Below are 16824 nucleotides of genomic sequence, written 5' to 3' on the forward strand. Positions count from 1 at the left end.
AACCGTGTGGTCATTCATACACAAAACATAAAACTGACATGATTGCGATTGGCAATAGTGTCAATCGGTTCACCTGACTGTGGGGAAAACATGCGATTTTAAACTGCTTTATGATAAACATTAATATTTGTCAATGTATTTTAGCATGCAGTTCTGTAAGAAGGAAAATCATGGTCTCTAAATTGATTCTTGAACAACGCACATGCTTGTCAACATGAGAAATAGGTCTAATCTATAACCTTTTGCACTACAGAGTATAACGTTACATTTGTATAAAGTTTAGTAAAAAGTTGATCAATTGTGGAGTCTTACCATACTGGTATCCCAGATTTCAATATTTGGTGGTGTACATGCTTGCTTGAGGTCTCTGTGAAAGTTTTAAAGCAGTTTTAAACCAGTCTTCTGTGCCGCTTTCAGACCGGTCACATCCGTAACGGAAAACTGTCACATCCGTAACGTTGTTTTTTCCTCATTAATGCGAACACGAAAAATGAAATAAAATTATTATTTTATGCTCTGTGGAGAGCCAACCCTTCTTTATTCGGTGGGCAGTATTACTTTTGGTTTGCGCAATGTAATTCACAGAATTCTTAAAAAATATGTTGTCACCCAAAACTTAGTGACTTTTTTTGTCACGTCCGTAACGCTGTATATTTCCCTCATCTAAAAAATAAAACAGTTGAGTAGACTGACATTTTTCTAATGTCTGGACTCCTTTAGTAAGGGATTATGAATATATAAATAGACGGTTCAATATGTTGCTATTAAATGCATTCTTTGAGCATTTATATTTCAAGTTTTGACTCCAAATGTCACGTCCATAACGCTGGAATTGCCCTCATATCTTTGAGGCTTATTATAGTCAGGGAGGGTACAAGCTTAACAACAATAAAATGAAGATGAAAAATTATTATTTTTCAAAATTTTATTTTAATCCTTGCAATGTACTTATTTCATTGCTGCCATGCACTGCAAGAAGAGCAGTGGCCATTTTGAGCAAAAAAACTCAACCCCATCGCATACATCTGTATATTTCTCATTGTTTCGGGGTTTAAAAGAGTTTTTTTTATAATAATAATAATAATAATGAATTCTCATGATTTCAGTAAAAATATACTTACTAAAATCATGACAAAATAAAAATAGAATATTTCACATAATGTATGCACTTAAACATTGACAAACATCCTACGTCAGAAATGGCAGCCAGATCAGCAGCAGATGGAAGGGCACAATATATATATGTGTGTGTACACTATATTGCCAAAAGTTTTGGGATGCCTGCCTTTACGTTCACATGAACTTTAATGACATCCCATTCTTAATCTACGGTTTAATATGGAGTTGGCCCACCCTTTGCAGTTATAACAGCTTCAACTCTTCTGGGAAGGCTTCCCAAAAGGTTTAGGAGTGTGTTTATGGGGATTTTTGACTATTCTTCTAGAAGCGCATTTGCGAGGTCAGGCAGTGATGTTGGCGAGAAGGCCTGGCTCACAGTCTCCACTCTAATTCATCCCAAAGGTGTTCTATCGGGTTGAGGTCAGGACTCTGTGCAGGCCAGTCAAGTTCCTCCACATCAAACTGGCTCATCCATGTCTTTATGAACCTTGCTTTGTGCACAGTCATGTTAGAACAGGAAGGGGCCATCCCCAAACTGTTCCCACAAAGCTCGGTGCATGAAATTGTCCAAAATGTCTTGGTATGCTGAAGCATTCAGAGTTCCTTTCACTGGAACTAAGGGGCCAAGCCCAACCCCTGAAAAACAACCCCACACACCATAACCCCCCTCCACCAAACATTATACTTGTTGGCACAATGCAGTCAGGCAAGTACTTCTCCACTGCTCTAGAGTCCAGTGGTGGCGTGCTTTATACCACTGGATCCGATGCTTTGCATTGCACTTGGTGATGTAAGGCTTGGATGCAGCTGCTCGGCCATGGAAGAACATTCGATGAAGCTCTCTATGCACTGTTCTTGAGCTAATCTGAAGGCCACATGAAGTTTGGAGGTCTGTAGCTATTGACACTGCAGAAAGTTGCCGACTTTTGCGCACTGTGCACCTCAGCATGCGCTGACCCCGCTCTGTGATTTACGTGGCCTACCACTTCGTGGCTGAGTTGCTGTTGTTCCCGATTGCTTCCACTTTGTTATGATACCACTAAAAGTTGACCGTGGAATATTTAGTAGTGAGGAAATTTCCTGAATGGACTTATTGCACAGGTGGCAATCTATCATGGTACTACGTTTGAATTCACTGAGCTCCTAAGAGTGACCTATTCTTTCACAAATGTAGAAGCAGTCTGCATGCCTAGGTGCTTGATTTTATACACCTGTGGCCATGGAAGTGATTGGAACATCTGAATTCAATGATTTGGAGGGGTGTCTTAATACTTTTGGCAAATATATATATATATATATATATATATATATATATATATATATATATATATATATATATATATATATATATATATATATATATATAAACACACAATTGAAGGCAATGTCTCCCTTCAGTGTCTCCCAGTGTTCAACCCCGTCACTCTATTCTCACCTGACATGTTAAGGATTAACACAATAAAATTGTGGTTTTAGTTAAACATCTAAATTTCTTATTTTTTTTTTTACAAAAATAAAGAGACCGGAGACACACAATTTGTTTATTTTTAACTTTAGTCCCATAAAAATGTGAAAATTATCATAAATATTACATTTGTAGTTATTAAATTGTTATGAGGGACACATGAGCAGTAGGTATATGTATGTTTTATAGGAAGTTTTGCGTAAAATCCTTTTTAAACCAATTCCATTTTGCCTGTTAAAGGTACAATTTGTGATATTTTTTTCCGCTAGAGGTCGCTAGAAGCCTATTCAAAACAAAGGCGTAGTTTGATGACGCCAAGTTTTAGAGCGGAAACTTGGGACATGTGGTCTCCATTTCAACGGACGGTGCAAAAGAATAGGGATTGGAGTCTGGAAGAACTCATGTCCGTGGATGCGATTATTAACGTTACTGTAGTATGAAGCAGAGCAGGACCGAGTGTTGCGGGAGCTGAACGAGAAGCTGGAGCGATTGATCAACACACGCCTCACAGGCAACGGGACTTTTATTATGACACAGTCGCCGGCGCCGCTTCCGCTTTTCCGGTCATGAGTTTACGGGAGCTGTCCTTGTCGACAGAACCAGCGGGAGATGGTAAACAGTAATTATGTTCCATAAATAAGTAACACAATCCACCATAAAACGTGCAAGAAGTAAATAAGGAACTGCTTGAAGCAAGACACTACTTCCGCATTTGTCCACGGCACTGTTGTCATGTGGTTTCTACGTCAGTAAAGGCAGTAACAAAGGGTAACTGACATCATTGACAGGCGACTGCACTGCCCCGTGTCACTTTTTAGAATGGGAATTTTCTCATGATTTACAAGTAGCTAGTAATCAGCTGGACAAAATATATAACACTAGCCTAGTGGTTTTTGGATATTTTACTGCAAAAATTTTACATATTGTACCTTCAAGGGGTTGAGAATAAAAGGCTTTTGAATCTGAAAAAAAAAAAAAAAAAAAAACCCTGAAAATAATGAAAGATCGTTAATGCCTGAGGTGAGAAAATATGATTTCTTGGAGGTGCCTACAGATGTAGGGTATTTAGAAAATTAATTCTATAAAAAATACAATATCAAAGGTGGAATATTACCAAATCCCAGGAATGACCCAATTACTACTCTCTCTAGCCACTGTTGTCATCCATTTAAAGAAAAATAAAGAAGTGAATACTTATAAACATAGCAGACTAAACCTGACATGTGCTTACTTTGCAAGTAATTAACAATAATAATAATAAATCCTTGTTGTCACTCATTACCAAGAATTTTGGAACATGTATTTGGGACTGGAAGAATTTTGAGCTTATAGGCTGTGGTAGATTTTCCCCATACGCACCTGACTTAAGGTTACCTGGGGCGTCTCCTACCCAAGTGTCTACCGGCGACACTAAAATGATTATACTCTAGCACTGCGTCTACTAGTCGACAACTGCCTCGAGTCAGTCAACGTCTTGACTCGTTTGAACACTATCACTTGGGAATAAGGTCTCTAGTGTTCCCCAATTTGCTGCACAGCAATAACCAGATAGACTCCAGGGGCCGGATTCACGAAATGTTCTTAAGAATAAAATTCTTCTTAACTGCCAATTTCTTCTTATTTTTTAACTTAAGAAAAAAGATAAAAATATTTTGTATTCCCAAAAAATCTACTTAAGAATGTTCTTATCTTTTTTCTTAAGATTGTTCTTGAGACAAAACTTAAGAAAACTTCAAATTCTTGAAAAGAATGTTCTTAAAAATCATCTGAAATAACTTCTTAAAGTTGGGATAACTGAATACTATTCGTAAATCCCCAAGAGGTAAGATATTTAATGAAATGTATGCTTTTTTCAAATATTAAACCTTACAAAATTATAAAACTTATATTAAACTCTGTAACTACTTAAATATTTTACTTATATAAACTAGTATACTTGGCTAATTAGATGTCTGTGTTCCAGATGGAAGTTCTGTGGGTTGTTATAGGGAGAGAGAGCCAGAAAGGCCTCTTAGAGATTGAGCAGATCCTCTCACCCTTCCTGATCATGCTCTGCTTAGACTTTATAGGCTACCAAGAAACTTAGTAGCCTAATGTATCTGGCACATATTCTAAAAGATAATTTGCAGCGAAAAACAAAAAAGGTCCTCTCCACTTCCCGTGACACTGCAGATGATGGTTGCGCTACGATTCTTTGCTTCCGGATCATTTGCAATCAGTCGTTTCTTGTCATCCATGTTAGCTTTCCTGAGAGTATTCTCTTTTGACCGTTAATGCCATTAAACTACACATGTACACACTTTATATTCAAAAGCACAATCGGGATGTGATTGCTAATTTAAAAAAGTAGGCTATAATAAACTGATACAATTAAAATGTGGCAATAATACATTTTTTTGTAGCCATAGCTATTTTAATTATATTTGTAAGAAAAAAAATAAAATGTTCTTAAGAAAATATATGACATCTTCTTAAGAATTTTTCAAGAATTGCACTTAGGAACATTCTTAAGAGCTTCTTAGTATTTATCTTAAGAATTTTCTTAACTTCTTTCTTAAGAAGTTAGAGGCCAGATTATATACACAATTCACAATTTTTGTCAAAATACTCAGCAAAGGTGTTGGCTTATGAATTTGCACATGGTTTGTCTGAAAGCATATTTAAAAAAAAAAACAAACACCAGACATATAAACAACACTGAAAACTTGATTTTCACCACAGGGAGGTCTTTAAGTAATGTAAGTTTTACCATTAACACAAATATCTTGTATAATTTTGCATTGTTTCAAAATGAACTCTGTATAACCCAGCTCTTGTCATAAGAATAGCCTTAGCTGCTGACATGGCATTACATTTTTACCTACCTCCCTACAACCATATTTCAACTAATGAACATGACATGTCATACCCCTATTTAAACTAACTCGGAGCCAATTTAGGTAATTTCGGCAAAGCGGAATAGTTCATAATGGATCCACTGATCCAGATCATCGACTTGGTAAACACATTGCGAATCAAGAAAGCTTTTCAGAATTTTCCTGTTTGAATTACTCTATTTTTTTTCTGGGATGTACAAACTGTTCAGATTCATGTGGTTTGGGTCACATTTTTAGGTTTTAGCTTTGTGCCCCCTATACAACTTGTTTTAATTCATCCAAGCTTTATTAAAACATTAAAATCTTTATCAATATGTCAGGAAATTGGCTATGCTATATAGCCATACAACTAATAATAATCTAGAAATGATGTGTTTCCTTTACAAATCAAGTTAAAGTGTTGTGATGTATCTGTCTAAGTCTGATTGTTTGTGTTTAAGTCCAAGATGCCGTACTCTCCCAGACAGAACACATCATTACTGTTGGCAATCACCAAATCAAGCTGAAAGTGTACAAACCCAGCGATGTTGAGGAACAAGCAGACAGCACTGAACAAAGAGTGAGTTGACACATTACAAAATGCAGAATTAAGACCAGAATGCTTTTACTTAGCTTAGTGGCTTTATAAATCAAATTCTTTAGATTGCATCAGGTCAAACAACATTATCAAAATTATAAAATTTGATTCAGTTATACAGGTATGGTAGAGAGGAGATGCATTTTAGAGTTTCTGTATGAAGATGTCATTTATCTATATTGTTGAAACATGCTATTGTAGATAGAACAAATAGCCTAACTAACTCTACTTGTTTAGAGTTTTCCAATTAAATAATTGTAAACAGTGTTGGGAGTAACGCATAACGTGAGTTACGTAATCAGATTATACTTTTTCAAGTTACTAGTAAAGTAATGCATTACTTTTAAATGTACAACAAAATATCTGAGTTACCTTTTGCTCTAATGTCCATATGTTGAGAAAAATCGGTAGTGATGTGCAGCATTGTTGTGTTCACTGTTTAAACATGATGGTTATTGTATAGTTCTAGACTAAATGTGGGCATTAACTTACTTATCTCACTTGCACAAAAACAGATTCAGTATCCCTCAAAATGAATAAAAACTATATTATGCAAGCCTGATTTGATTGTAAAGCGCTTTACAGTTGTACATAAGAAAGTGCTATATAAATGCCTCATTCATTAATTCATTCATTCAAGCCTGCAATAATTAAATGTTAAATTACACAAATATACTTTGTATTTAATCTCACTTTAATTACAAGTGTCTTTGCTTCTGACGATGATCCAATTCAACCATATGAATAAGTAAAAATTACTTTAGATACATCACACTTCTTCTACTGTTTATTATTCTTCTTTAATCCAGAATGGCAGCACAGCTGAAAGGTTTGTTTGAGCTGTGCCCTCTGCAAATTCTGGCATGAATTTGCATTTCCTTCAGCCTGATGCTTATTAATTTCACTTTTGGTGTGAAAGGGCCTTTATTTGCCAAAAATAGATTTTATTAAAAAACAAACAAGCAAGTCCAGCCCAGATGATAAAACGTAGTTACATAAAAGGTACTGTAACTAAGTAATGCAATTAGTTACCTTTTCAGGGAGTAACACAATATTGTTATGCATTACTTTTAAAAGTTACTTTCCCTAACACTGATTGTAAATGCTGTGGTTTCAGGTGGGCCAGGCATGTGGAAGTCAGGAACCAAGTGAGTAAATAATCTGGACTTTGGTCTCTGACTGTTTACGTGCATGTGATCTTTGTGATTAGTTAGGTTATAATACTGTTATTGCGGATGTACTCGCTAACACATTTTTTTTTTATGGTGTAAAGATATCAGTTAGGTTACTAAATGATACAAAACATTATTTTGTTTGTTAACAGTTGATTTTGACTTTACAAAAAAAAATAAAAAAATTAATATGTGTCACTTTTATAGATGAAAGTCCCCCTCAAACTGAGTTGGATGTGAAGACACATCAAGAGTCAAGTGCTGTGGTCCTGGAGAACCTTCCAGATGATGTTAAACAAGATGTTTTGACTCTTTTGGTGGAGAACATCACAAGTCTTTCTGAAAATGACTTCACCATTGAATTAATAAGAAAAGCGGTTGTGACATTTAAAAATCCCAGTGGTATGTTCTTCTATAAAATAAACACATACATGTACTTTTTATCATAATGTAAGCATATTTCACTTAGTCAAGTTTTTTTTTTTTTGCATCAAAACTGTAATTAAACTTAATCTTGATTACACAATGCTTAAACTTTACTTTTTTAAATAAATGGATACCTTTGATATTTTGCTGGTATATATTGTATAGTTGTATGTTACTATGACTTGATCAAATGTGTCTGGCACATTCTGTAAAATATAATTTCTGATAGATGCAGGAAAGTTCCTTGTGGACAGCAGGACACATGAGGAATTAAAGAAGAATAATCTGAGGGCCCGTACATTGGAGAGAAGCACGTGTGTGCGGGTGGAGAATCTTCCAGCTGAGGCCAACAACAACAAGATGCTGCTGGAACTGTATTTTGAGAAATGGGGTGGTCCAGTAGAGGAAGTTATCACAATTCCATCAGAACAAGCAGCCATTATTACCTTTAAGGAGGAAAAAGGTATAAATTTATGTGCAATTGCTGGTAATCTTCGCTGTTACCGTTCATTTGGTAATATTTATATACCTCATTTGACAATATGAATGCATTAATTCACTGTACCTGCAACTTTTATTCTTTTTCAGCCAAAGAGAGAATCTTGAAGCAAGAGAATAACATCTGTGATGTTCCAGTCAAGATATATCCCTACTTTAAATCACTGGATACAGTCTTGTATGGTGGAAACAGACCACATTTGAAGCTGCCCGATCCCATTACAGTCAGTGTACATCCTGCCATCAGGGAGTTCCTCCTCAAGAAAGGGGAGATTTCCTCTATTAAAGACCAGATGAGCTCACACTTCTGCCAAATAAACATGGACAAACCTGAAGCTTTGCTCAGTCCTGATCCAGCATTACTAAAACAGAAAGGAGTTACCAGAAGACACGTTGATGGCTGGAGTAAGAATGCCTGTGATGCCTTCATGAAAATAATGTCAAACTACACAACGTCTGAGTGGCTGGTGTCACACCCCTTGTGGTCTAAAATGAAGAAAGATGTTATGGAAGTGGTGAAAGATAAGGTTTTCACAGATATGGATGCCTCTAAAGGTGTTCTGACACTGGTGGGAATGACTCATGAGATAATTGGACTGAAACCCATCATGGGGAAAATTTTAGAGAGAGCAACAAATCAAATGGAGAGAGAGAAGAACATTGTGACAGAGCAAATGGAGATGTCTCCTGCCTTGTACTCTCTGCTTTTACAAGATGGCCTGAAAAATGCTGTTTCTCCAAACCTGCACATTGACTACAACAAAAAAATAAACAGCTTGGTTTTATCAGGACTTAATACAGAAGTCCTCATGTTCAAGAACTGGGTCCTTGAGAAGAAAATAAGTATGAAACAGAAGCCCTTAAAGATTGACCGTTCAATCCTGGAGTTCCTGAGATCAGTTGATTGTGATGAAATGTCCACAGATCTCTTTATATCTCATGGAATAACTGCTGTATACACAATCGAAAATGGAGATGTTGTTTTGACTGGGAGCACAGAAAAAGCACTTGTTGATGCAGAGAAGAGGGTGAATATGGTTCTTAAATCCAAAGACCTCAATATAGAAGATCAGGGTGTCCTTCAAATGACAGAGTGGCAGGATCTCAAAAAACAATTGCCAAAATCATTCAATACATCCAAAAAACTTTCTGTGTTAATAAATCTTTCACAGAGAGACAAAGTAATAGTGACTGGATTCAGAGATCCAGTGATAGAGGTCAGTGAGAGCATGAAATGTTTCATTGAGAAACACACTAGAATTGAAGAAACCGTTTGTGTAAAATCACATGCAGCAGTTGAATTCATAAAAGACAGAAAATCAGAAGACTGGCAGCATTTTATGAAGTCTGATAAAATTAAAGTGAATTTTGATTCCAAGAGACCCTGGATCAAACTGTCTGGAGAGCGTGGATTTGTCCAGCCAGCTATGACTTTCTTTAAAAGGTTGGCAGATTCTCTCTACACGGACACACACGTCATTAAAAAGGCAGGAGCAAAGAAGTACTTCAAGGAACAGGGTAAAATGATGCTCTCAATGCTGCTGAAGAAAAAAAGATTTACGGTGGTGCTCCAGGAAGATGACATGCTGGAACAGGAAGAGAATGTTTTTTTCCCAGGTACAGGTTACACAAACACACACACACACACACACACACACACACACACACACACACACACACACACACACACACACATGCATGCGTGCACACACACACACACACACACAAATGTAGGAAGATAAAAATTGAGAAATTGAGATCACTTATACATCTTTGTTTTTTATCTTTAGGACGCCTTGGCAGAGTCTCCACTTTGCAGAGTCTCCCAAAAAAAACAAGCATATTCAGAAGATCCAGTGAAAAATTAGTGGCCAGTAAATTTAAGGGTCAGTAAACAAACTAACAAACAAAAAAAATGCTTTTTCCATCAATTTAATTGAAAAAGTTTAACAAAAATTATTGAACCCTATTTTATTTTTATCAAACCTGCAGACCATTTGGGGGAGAGAAACTCCGAATCTCCCACAAATGAAGAGTTTGTGATGGTGGTTGAGGAAATTGAGCCAGCTGTGTTCCAACTGTGTGGAGAGACACCAGAGGACCTGAGGGAAGCCAAGGACATCATCAACACCTTCATAGTACGGGAGCATATGACCATCCCAATCCGTGATCCAGCCATTGCTCATTTCACCAAGGAGGATGCAGAAATGCTTAACTCCATGCAGAGGGAGTTCACAGTCAGTGTCCAACTTGAGAGGAAAAACCAAGACTCTGTCATCACATTGGAAGGCCTGACAAGAGACGTTCACATTGCAGAGAGTCGTATTCGGGACATGATCCTCAAGGTGGAAAGAAATGAATATAGAAGACGTGAGGCATATATAATCAGCAGTCTGGTTAATTGGCAATATCTGGAGAATGGACACAACCTCAAAAACTTTGATATGCTGACAAATTATGTGCTGGAACAGGCCTATCAGAATAGACAGCCTTCAGTGAGAATCAAGATTAATAATGATGAATATGAGGCTGATTTAGTTCACAAAGAGGCCACAAGAATGAGGATTGAACTGAACAGAGTAGATCTGCAAGGTGAGAATATTATTTAAATTAGACACTGATTAAAATGCCATCATGTACATAGAATAGTTATTCATGTTTTTGTTCTTCTTGTCCATAGATGCAGCTCAGAGTTCTTTGCCTTCACACTGGGAGGACATGAAAGGAAAGCCAGTCGTTCTCGTAAAACTCACAGCAGGCTCAAAGGAATATGCAGAAGTGGAGAAAGAGTTCAGAAGAACTGGACTGTACTCTAACATTACTGAAGTAAGTCTAGACTGAGGAGGAGTACTGTCTATTTGTTAGTTTTGAAAGGTTTTGGTGTTGTAATTTAGCACTATGGTGTAATAATGTTTTATTAAGCTGAATGTTTATTCTTGTCTTTAGATTGAAAGAGTTCAGAACAGCACACTTTGGAAAAACTACATGATCAAAAAGAAGGAACTGGAAGGCAAAAACAAACACAAAAACAATGAAAAGCGTCTCTTCCACAGCACTGGCCCTGATAACACAGATCAGATCAACCATCACGGCTTCAATCGCAGCTTTGCTAGGATACATGGTATCAGTCAAATTCAGCAATCATTTTATTTGCATATTGTATCCATTCGTGCAAACAGTCTAATGCTGTTGTTCTGTTTTTAGGAGCCATGTATGGAAATGGGACATATTTTGCCATGGACCCAAATTACTCAGCTCAAGTTTACTCTAAACCTGATATCAACGGACATAAACGCATGTATCTCGCCAGGGTGCTTGTCGGTGATTTCACTCAAGGAAAACCAGGCCTTCCTGTTCCCCCTCGAAAGAGCTCCAATAGTGCTGATCTCTATAACAGCGTGACTGACAACATCAACAGCCCAACCATGTTTGTGATTTTCAATGATGTCCAGGCTTACCCAGAATACCTAATCACCTTCAAGTAATGATTATGTGATCTCTGTCAGCTAGTGTTTTTGCTGCTGTTTTACATTGATTTGGTGAATCTGAACACAGAGATGTGTAATATTTATGTTTATCATAATGCTCATAAATCATAAAAACTGAGAGAACAGTCATTTAATCCTGAGAAAGTCTTTGTATAAACCCTAGTACTTTTAGACTGTCCACCATTTTTAGCTACTGATTTTTACAAGGTAGCTGTCTGACTCTGAGATGATGAATGGGAACATGGTTTGAATAACATTAGTAACACATTATTAGCTTTTTGATAACAGTCAACCCAATTACTGTTATGTGTCTCAACATTGTAGAAAGCGATACATAAAACGCATTACGATTCCGATACATCGACTTGTAGATGACCCTATAAAATGTACTCTTCCTCGTCTTCTGAATCAGTTTCTGGTTCAAAAATATATGGCTGAATTAAACCAGAATTTCCACTTGCCACTGTGCAGCGTTTACTTCAGTAAAGTTTACCAAGTGGATCAGGTATTCTGAGCTGGTGTGATTGAGTGGAGGCAGGGACTAATTTTTATATTCATGGTTCCGCGTATGCTAAATGAAGCAAGGGTGTAGAGTTACTAGTGCCAGTGTTCTGAAATATTTGGTGTCTGAGATTTTCAGTGACACTGGGCGGAGCTTACATGAATATTCACGAGTTCCCCATTTCGTGTTAAAGCGCCACTGAAAAAAGTAGTGCATGAACAGGCTGCTCGGATCACAGATCTGTTTTCGGTAACATAATTGCATGTCAGTGTTAGGATGGCTTGAGGGTGAGTAAATCATGGGATAATTTTCATTTTGTTAAAGAAATGTTTGTTTCAATTACCCCACAACAAAAATCACGAATGTCCCACCTTTTATCCGTAATGATGTCATCAGGAAAGAGTTGCAAAGATTTGGATTAATAGCAAGCCCAGTGAGAATGATTCCTGTTAAATGGGTGGTTGATTATGATTTCACTTTTTAAACTTTAGTTAGTGTGTAATGTTGCTGTTAGAGCATAAACAACATCTGTAAAGTTATGATGCTCAAAGTTCAAAGCAAAGGGAGATATTTTAAAGAATTCTCTGTTACAACAAACAGCTGGTAGGGACTACAACAAGCTTCTTCACGGGTTAGTGACATCACTATCCCTAAAATTTACACAAACCCTGCCCCCGAGAACATGCAACATGCAAGGGGTGAGGCCGTTATTGCAATATGGTATGTAACACAAATGCAATAGCATGTCATAAAAGCAAGATGACAACATAAATTATAACCTTAATTAAACTAAACTGTTCTGTCTTCATGCAGCATATATTCTTTGGCTCTGTAGGCATCTTACAATAGTTCCCACACAAGCGATTTATAGATTATCATGACAGAATATGTTAATCAATTACTTTAAGATAGTTAACTCCACATCAGCTACATAAAGTAATGAACTAACCATTAAGAAACGTCCTGTTGCATTCTACATGCTGCCACTTCTTCTTTACTCTCTCATCATTGAACATAATGTGTTTGAATTTATGTTTGAACATAAAACAGGCTGAATAGTTTCTGTCATCTTAACACTAAGACAATCAAGGAGGCGCCTTCGTCTTTTCCCCCCTGGTTTACTCTTTGTATTAATGTGCAGTGGTTGGATAGACTTTATACATCATGTAATATAAGGAGTTCAACTATTTTCCCACATCAATGTCTGATCAAAAATCTCTATAGAGTGTACTTTACTAAAAATAATGCATAAATGTCATTATTGGCAATTCAATGCTAAATTATTAAAATAAATATTTTGGTGAGACTTTCAAGTTATTTTGGCAGACTTAGAAGAGTGAAAAGAATTGCTATGAAAATTGCATTCAATGGTAGGAAACAGGTATGGTAAAAAAGCTGCAGCCTAACTTTTCTTGGTTAAAAATGATCCCTAACCAGCCAGTGTTCAAAACTATCTCTTTAGCCCGATTTGCAGTCATAAGCTTGAAATAAAGTTTTTATTTGGAGTGGTACTGGAAGGTTTACACAGAAAAAAACAATTTGCTTCTGAAAATTCAGATGAGCAATATAGAAACGAACTGCTTTAAGACCTTCCAGTTTTAACCACATAGCACTAGACTGAGCTTACAAGTCACGGCTGCAGGACAAGTACTTTCTACAGGACTTACAAATGGAATAGTCGGACTGTATACCGAATTTTACAAGGCATTCCGGCCTGTTCTTGGACATGATTACTTTGAAGTTCTTCAAAAAAAGGATCACTGAAGGAATCCTTCCAAAGACCTTTCAGGGTGCAGTTCTAATGCTGCTCCCTAAGAAGTTGGATTTAACACTCGTAAAGAACTGGAGACCTGTGGCAATTTTGTGCTCGGATTATAAAACCATTTCCAAATGTTTGTCAAACAGATTAAATAATGTGCCATTGAAGAACCATTGCTTTTTAAGTCTGCACTAAATCTGGACATCAAGACACATTACTCAGGAAAAGTCTGTGGGCTGCAAAAATTACAAAAATCGGACACCTAACACCTGAATGTGAATGGATATCAGCTATTTTTGCTGTAAAACTGGGCATTAGATTATGCAAAGAAAATTGTGGCAAAGGAAATTATGACTCAGTTTTTGCCACAGAGTTATAGACATTCCTTTAAAATGTTTATTGGAGTGATGGACGTATTTGACTTTCTAGAAGTGAAAATTGCAGATGAGACTGAAAGCTGGGAAGAAACTGAGGGTGGCCTTTTATCTTTTAAGACACCTCAGTTGGGAGTTTTCATCACTACAGGGGAGGAAAGAAAGATCACTGCTGCGTGTAAAGATACATCCTCATGTTCTTCCAAACTAAAAGAAGTCTAAATTGCAAGAGGTGTTTGAATTAGGTGCATCCCCCAAGGGCAGCTGGAGACCCTTGTACAAACCTCCTGTTGAAAAAATCACTGGAGATCTTCAGTGGAGGTTTGTGCATGGTATAATATCTACTAACAGACATAGAGCAGATAGAGTTGAGAAAGAGGCTTAACACAACTTCATTAAAACATTAACTTTTTTCAAGATTTCTTATCAGACCATATAATCCATTAACAAAATTCACCAACAATAATACAATAAAATATATACATAAATACAAATGTATACCTTTAGACTTCATATATGCACACACATCTCTAAATCTTTAAAACCAACATATTTTCCAAAACCTCACACAAAACAGAAAACATTTGAATATCATTAATCAATGTAAAATATGTAGGTCTATATTCATTATTAATTCTGGCATTCACCATTGTTTTAAACATGTAACTTTAAAATGTACAAAATCTTCTTATGGGGGAGCATGCCCCTGGACACCCTAGAGCAGTGGTCTCAAACTCAATTCCTGGAGTGCCACAGTCCTGCACAGTTAAGCTCCAACCCTAATTAAGCTGTGTTTCCAGTGCAGAAACTTTCCCCAGGATCTAGGGACTTTGGAGTGGTAATCTGTGTGTTTCGACCGCATGAACCAAATTAAGTTCTGGGTATAATTTTTCCCTTCAGAAAGTCCCTGCTCACTAGGTAGTACTTTTTCAAAGTTCAGGAACCTTCTGGGGTAGGACTTGGGCGCTGATCATGCTGATTGGTTGAGTTCATGCAGCATTTTATTTTAACCACCATTTTTTTAAGGTCTGCTACAGAATGTGCAGTAAGAGTTGATTGCTATTCGAATCAACAATGGAGTTTAAAAATTACAACTGATGGACCGACGATAAGCTTCAGGCTTTTTTTATGTGAAGTTCACACTACATGATTTTAAGCCTGATCAGATTTTCAAGTTAACGAGCTCACCGACAGGTCAGGCTGTGATCGGGGGCAAATCAGTGTTCGCCAATCTTAATGTGTGAACTACTCAATGGCGCATCAAAGAGGTTTGCTGATGCCTCTCTGCGACACCTCACCGATGCTAGAGACCAAATATCTAGCATGTGGTGTCAAGTACAGCCAATAGCCGTTTCCATCACACACTGTGAACACACACCCAGAACAGTGAAAAATATTTTGATGGGTGAAATGCAGAGCACAAATTGTATGGGAAAACATACTTGGCTACATGTCACACCACTAAATTAAATTATTGGTTAACATTTAAATGTAAATGTGGGGATTTTTCAACTTGTGTTTTCATTTTTGTGTCTAGTGACGAATGGCGAGGACATCGAGAACAAGCTTGAAAACACACAGAGCAACGCTGATTCGGAAGGTACCATGAAGCATAGCATGTTGCATAACAGCTTGTTGCAGTTCATGTTTACTTTGAAACTACTATAGTGTTATGACATTTGCTGGTCTAGTTTGACACACTATTTTCACATCAGTGCTAGAACAAACATTTGTAGGCTAACATTTCTGACTCGTGGGTTCGGGAGCAGATGGTGACAGATCTGCACCAAATGAATCCCAGCTTGATGGTTCAACACCAGCAATGCTGTTTCTGGACCCATTCCTCTGCAAGGCCTACTCCTAGAAGTGGGGAGCTGACACCCTTCTTAGAAGCCCTCCTGACACAACAGCAGGAGAGAGGTGAGAGAGACAAAGAGAGTATTCTGTCCATTTCCTCTATTTTTGGTCATGCAGTGCAGTGCTTCGAGCGCAGTGCACAAGCAGCAGAGAGACAACCACGTGGTTGTGAGGCCCTGGTTAATTTGGGGCAACAAGACAACAACATATTACATGGCCATTTCCATACACCTTACACCATACATTTGCCACACACAATAAGACTACCTCCTACAACTAACAACCATCAACATCTTACAACAAACAGTTGTCCACCTCTAACAGCTCCCACCAGTCTACCCCTCACAGCCAACACTATCCAACCTCTTACAACCAACATTCAACTACCCCTGCTGGCACAGTAGGGAGTAGGCAACAAAAAATATGTGTTCCTTTTTCAATCATTTTGTAACACACTAGTGCCTCATTATATTTGTATAAGGCAAATTGTTCTTCTTATAGTATCTGATGACCTCAGCTATGTTTTTGATCTTATTGTCAACTTAAGGAAAGAGTTATGTTCACAGATATTGTTGATTGCACTATCCAGAATATCTTTTTTTTTTTTTATTGTGTGTTTATTGTTTTTAAATATTATTAAAATAAAAAAGTACACTTCATTCTCAAAAGAGTATCATTTTATTTGTCTGTTTTGTCTGATTTTACCACTCT

General features: G+C 37.1%; 2 protein-coding genes across 2 annotated transcripts in view; one reads left to right on the forward strand and one right to left on the reverse strand.

Moving 5' to 3' along the window:
* The window catches only part of LOC137028370 (protein mono-ADP-ribosyltransferase PARP14-like), a 36880-nt gene extending 20115 nt beyond the window's left edge, over positions 1-16765 (forward strand). Inside the window, exons 21-31 of the mRNA XM_067397130.1 lie at positions 5901-6019; positions 7155-7185; positions 7417-7611; positions 7865-8098; positions 8224-9750; positions 9924-10019; positions 10126-10725; positions 10814-10959; positions 11080-11254; positions 11338-11614; positions 15794-16765. Of these exons, the coding sequence (XP_067253231.1) occupies positions 5901-6019; positions 7155-7185; positions 7417-7611; positions 7865-8098; positions 8224-9750; positions 9924-10019; positions 10126-10725; positions 10814-10959; positions 11080-11254; positions 11338-11614; positions 15794-15827 (3434 nt within the window). The 3' untranslated portion in view covers positions 15828-16765. The remainder of the gene's footprint in view (positions 1-5900; positions 6020-7154; positions 7186-7416; positions 7612-7864; positions 8099-8223; positions 9751-9923; positions 10020-10125; positions 10726-10813; positions 10960-11079; positions 11255-11337; positions 11615-15793) is intronic.
* Positions 1-16824, reverse strand: part of kcnip1b (Kv channel interacting protein 1 b) — a 137204-nt gene that overhangs the window by 91915 nt on the left and 28465 nt on the right. The window lies entirely within an intron of this gene.

This window comes from Chanodichthys erythropterus, chromosome 10 (assembly GCF_024489055.1).
Source record: "Chanodichthys erythropterus isolate Z2021 chromosome 10, ASM2448905v1, whole genome shotgun sequence".
Taxonomy (NCBI): domain Eukaryota; kingdom Metazoa; phylum Chordata; class Actinopteri; order Cypriniformes; family Xenocyprididae; genus Chanodichthys; species Chanodichthys erythropterus.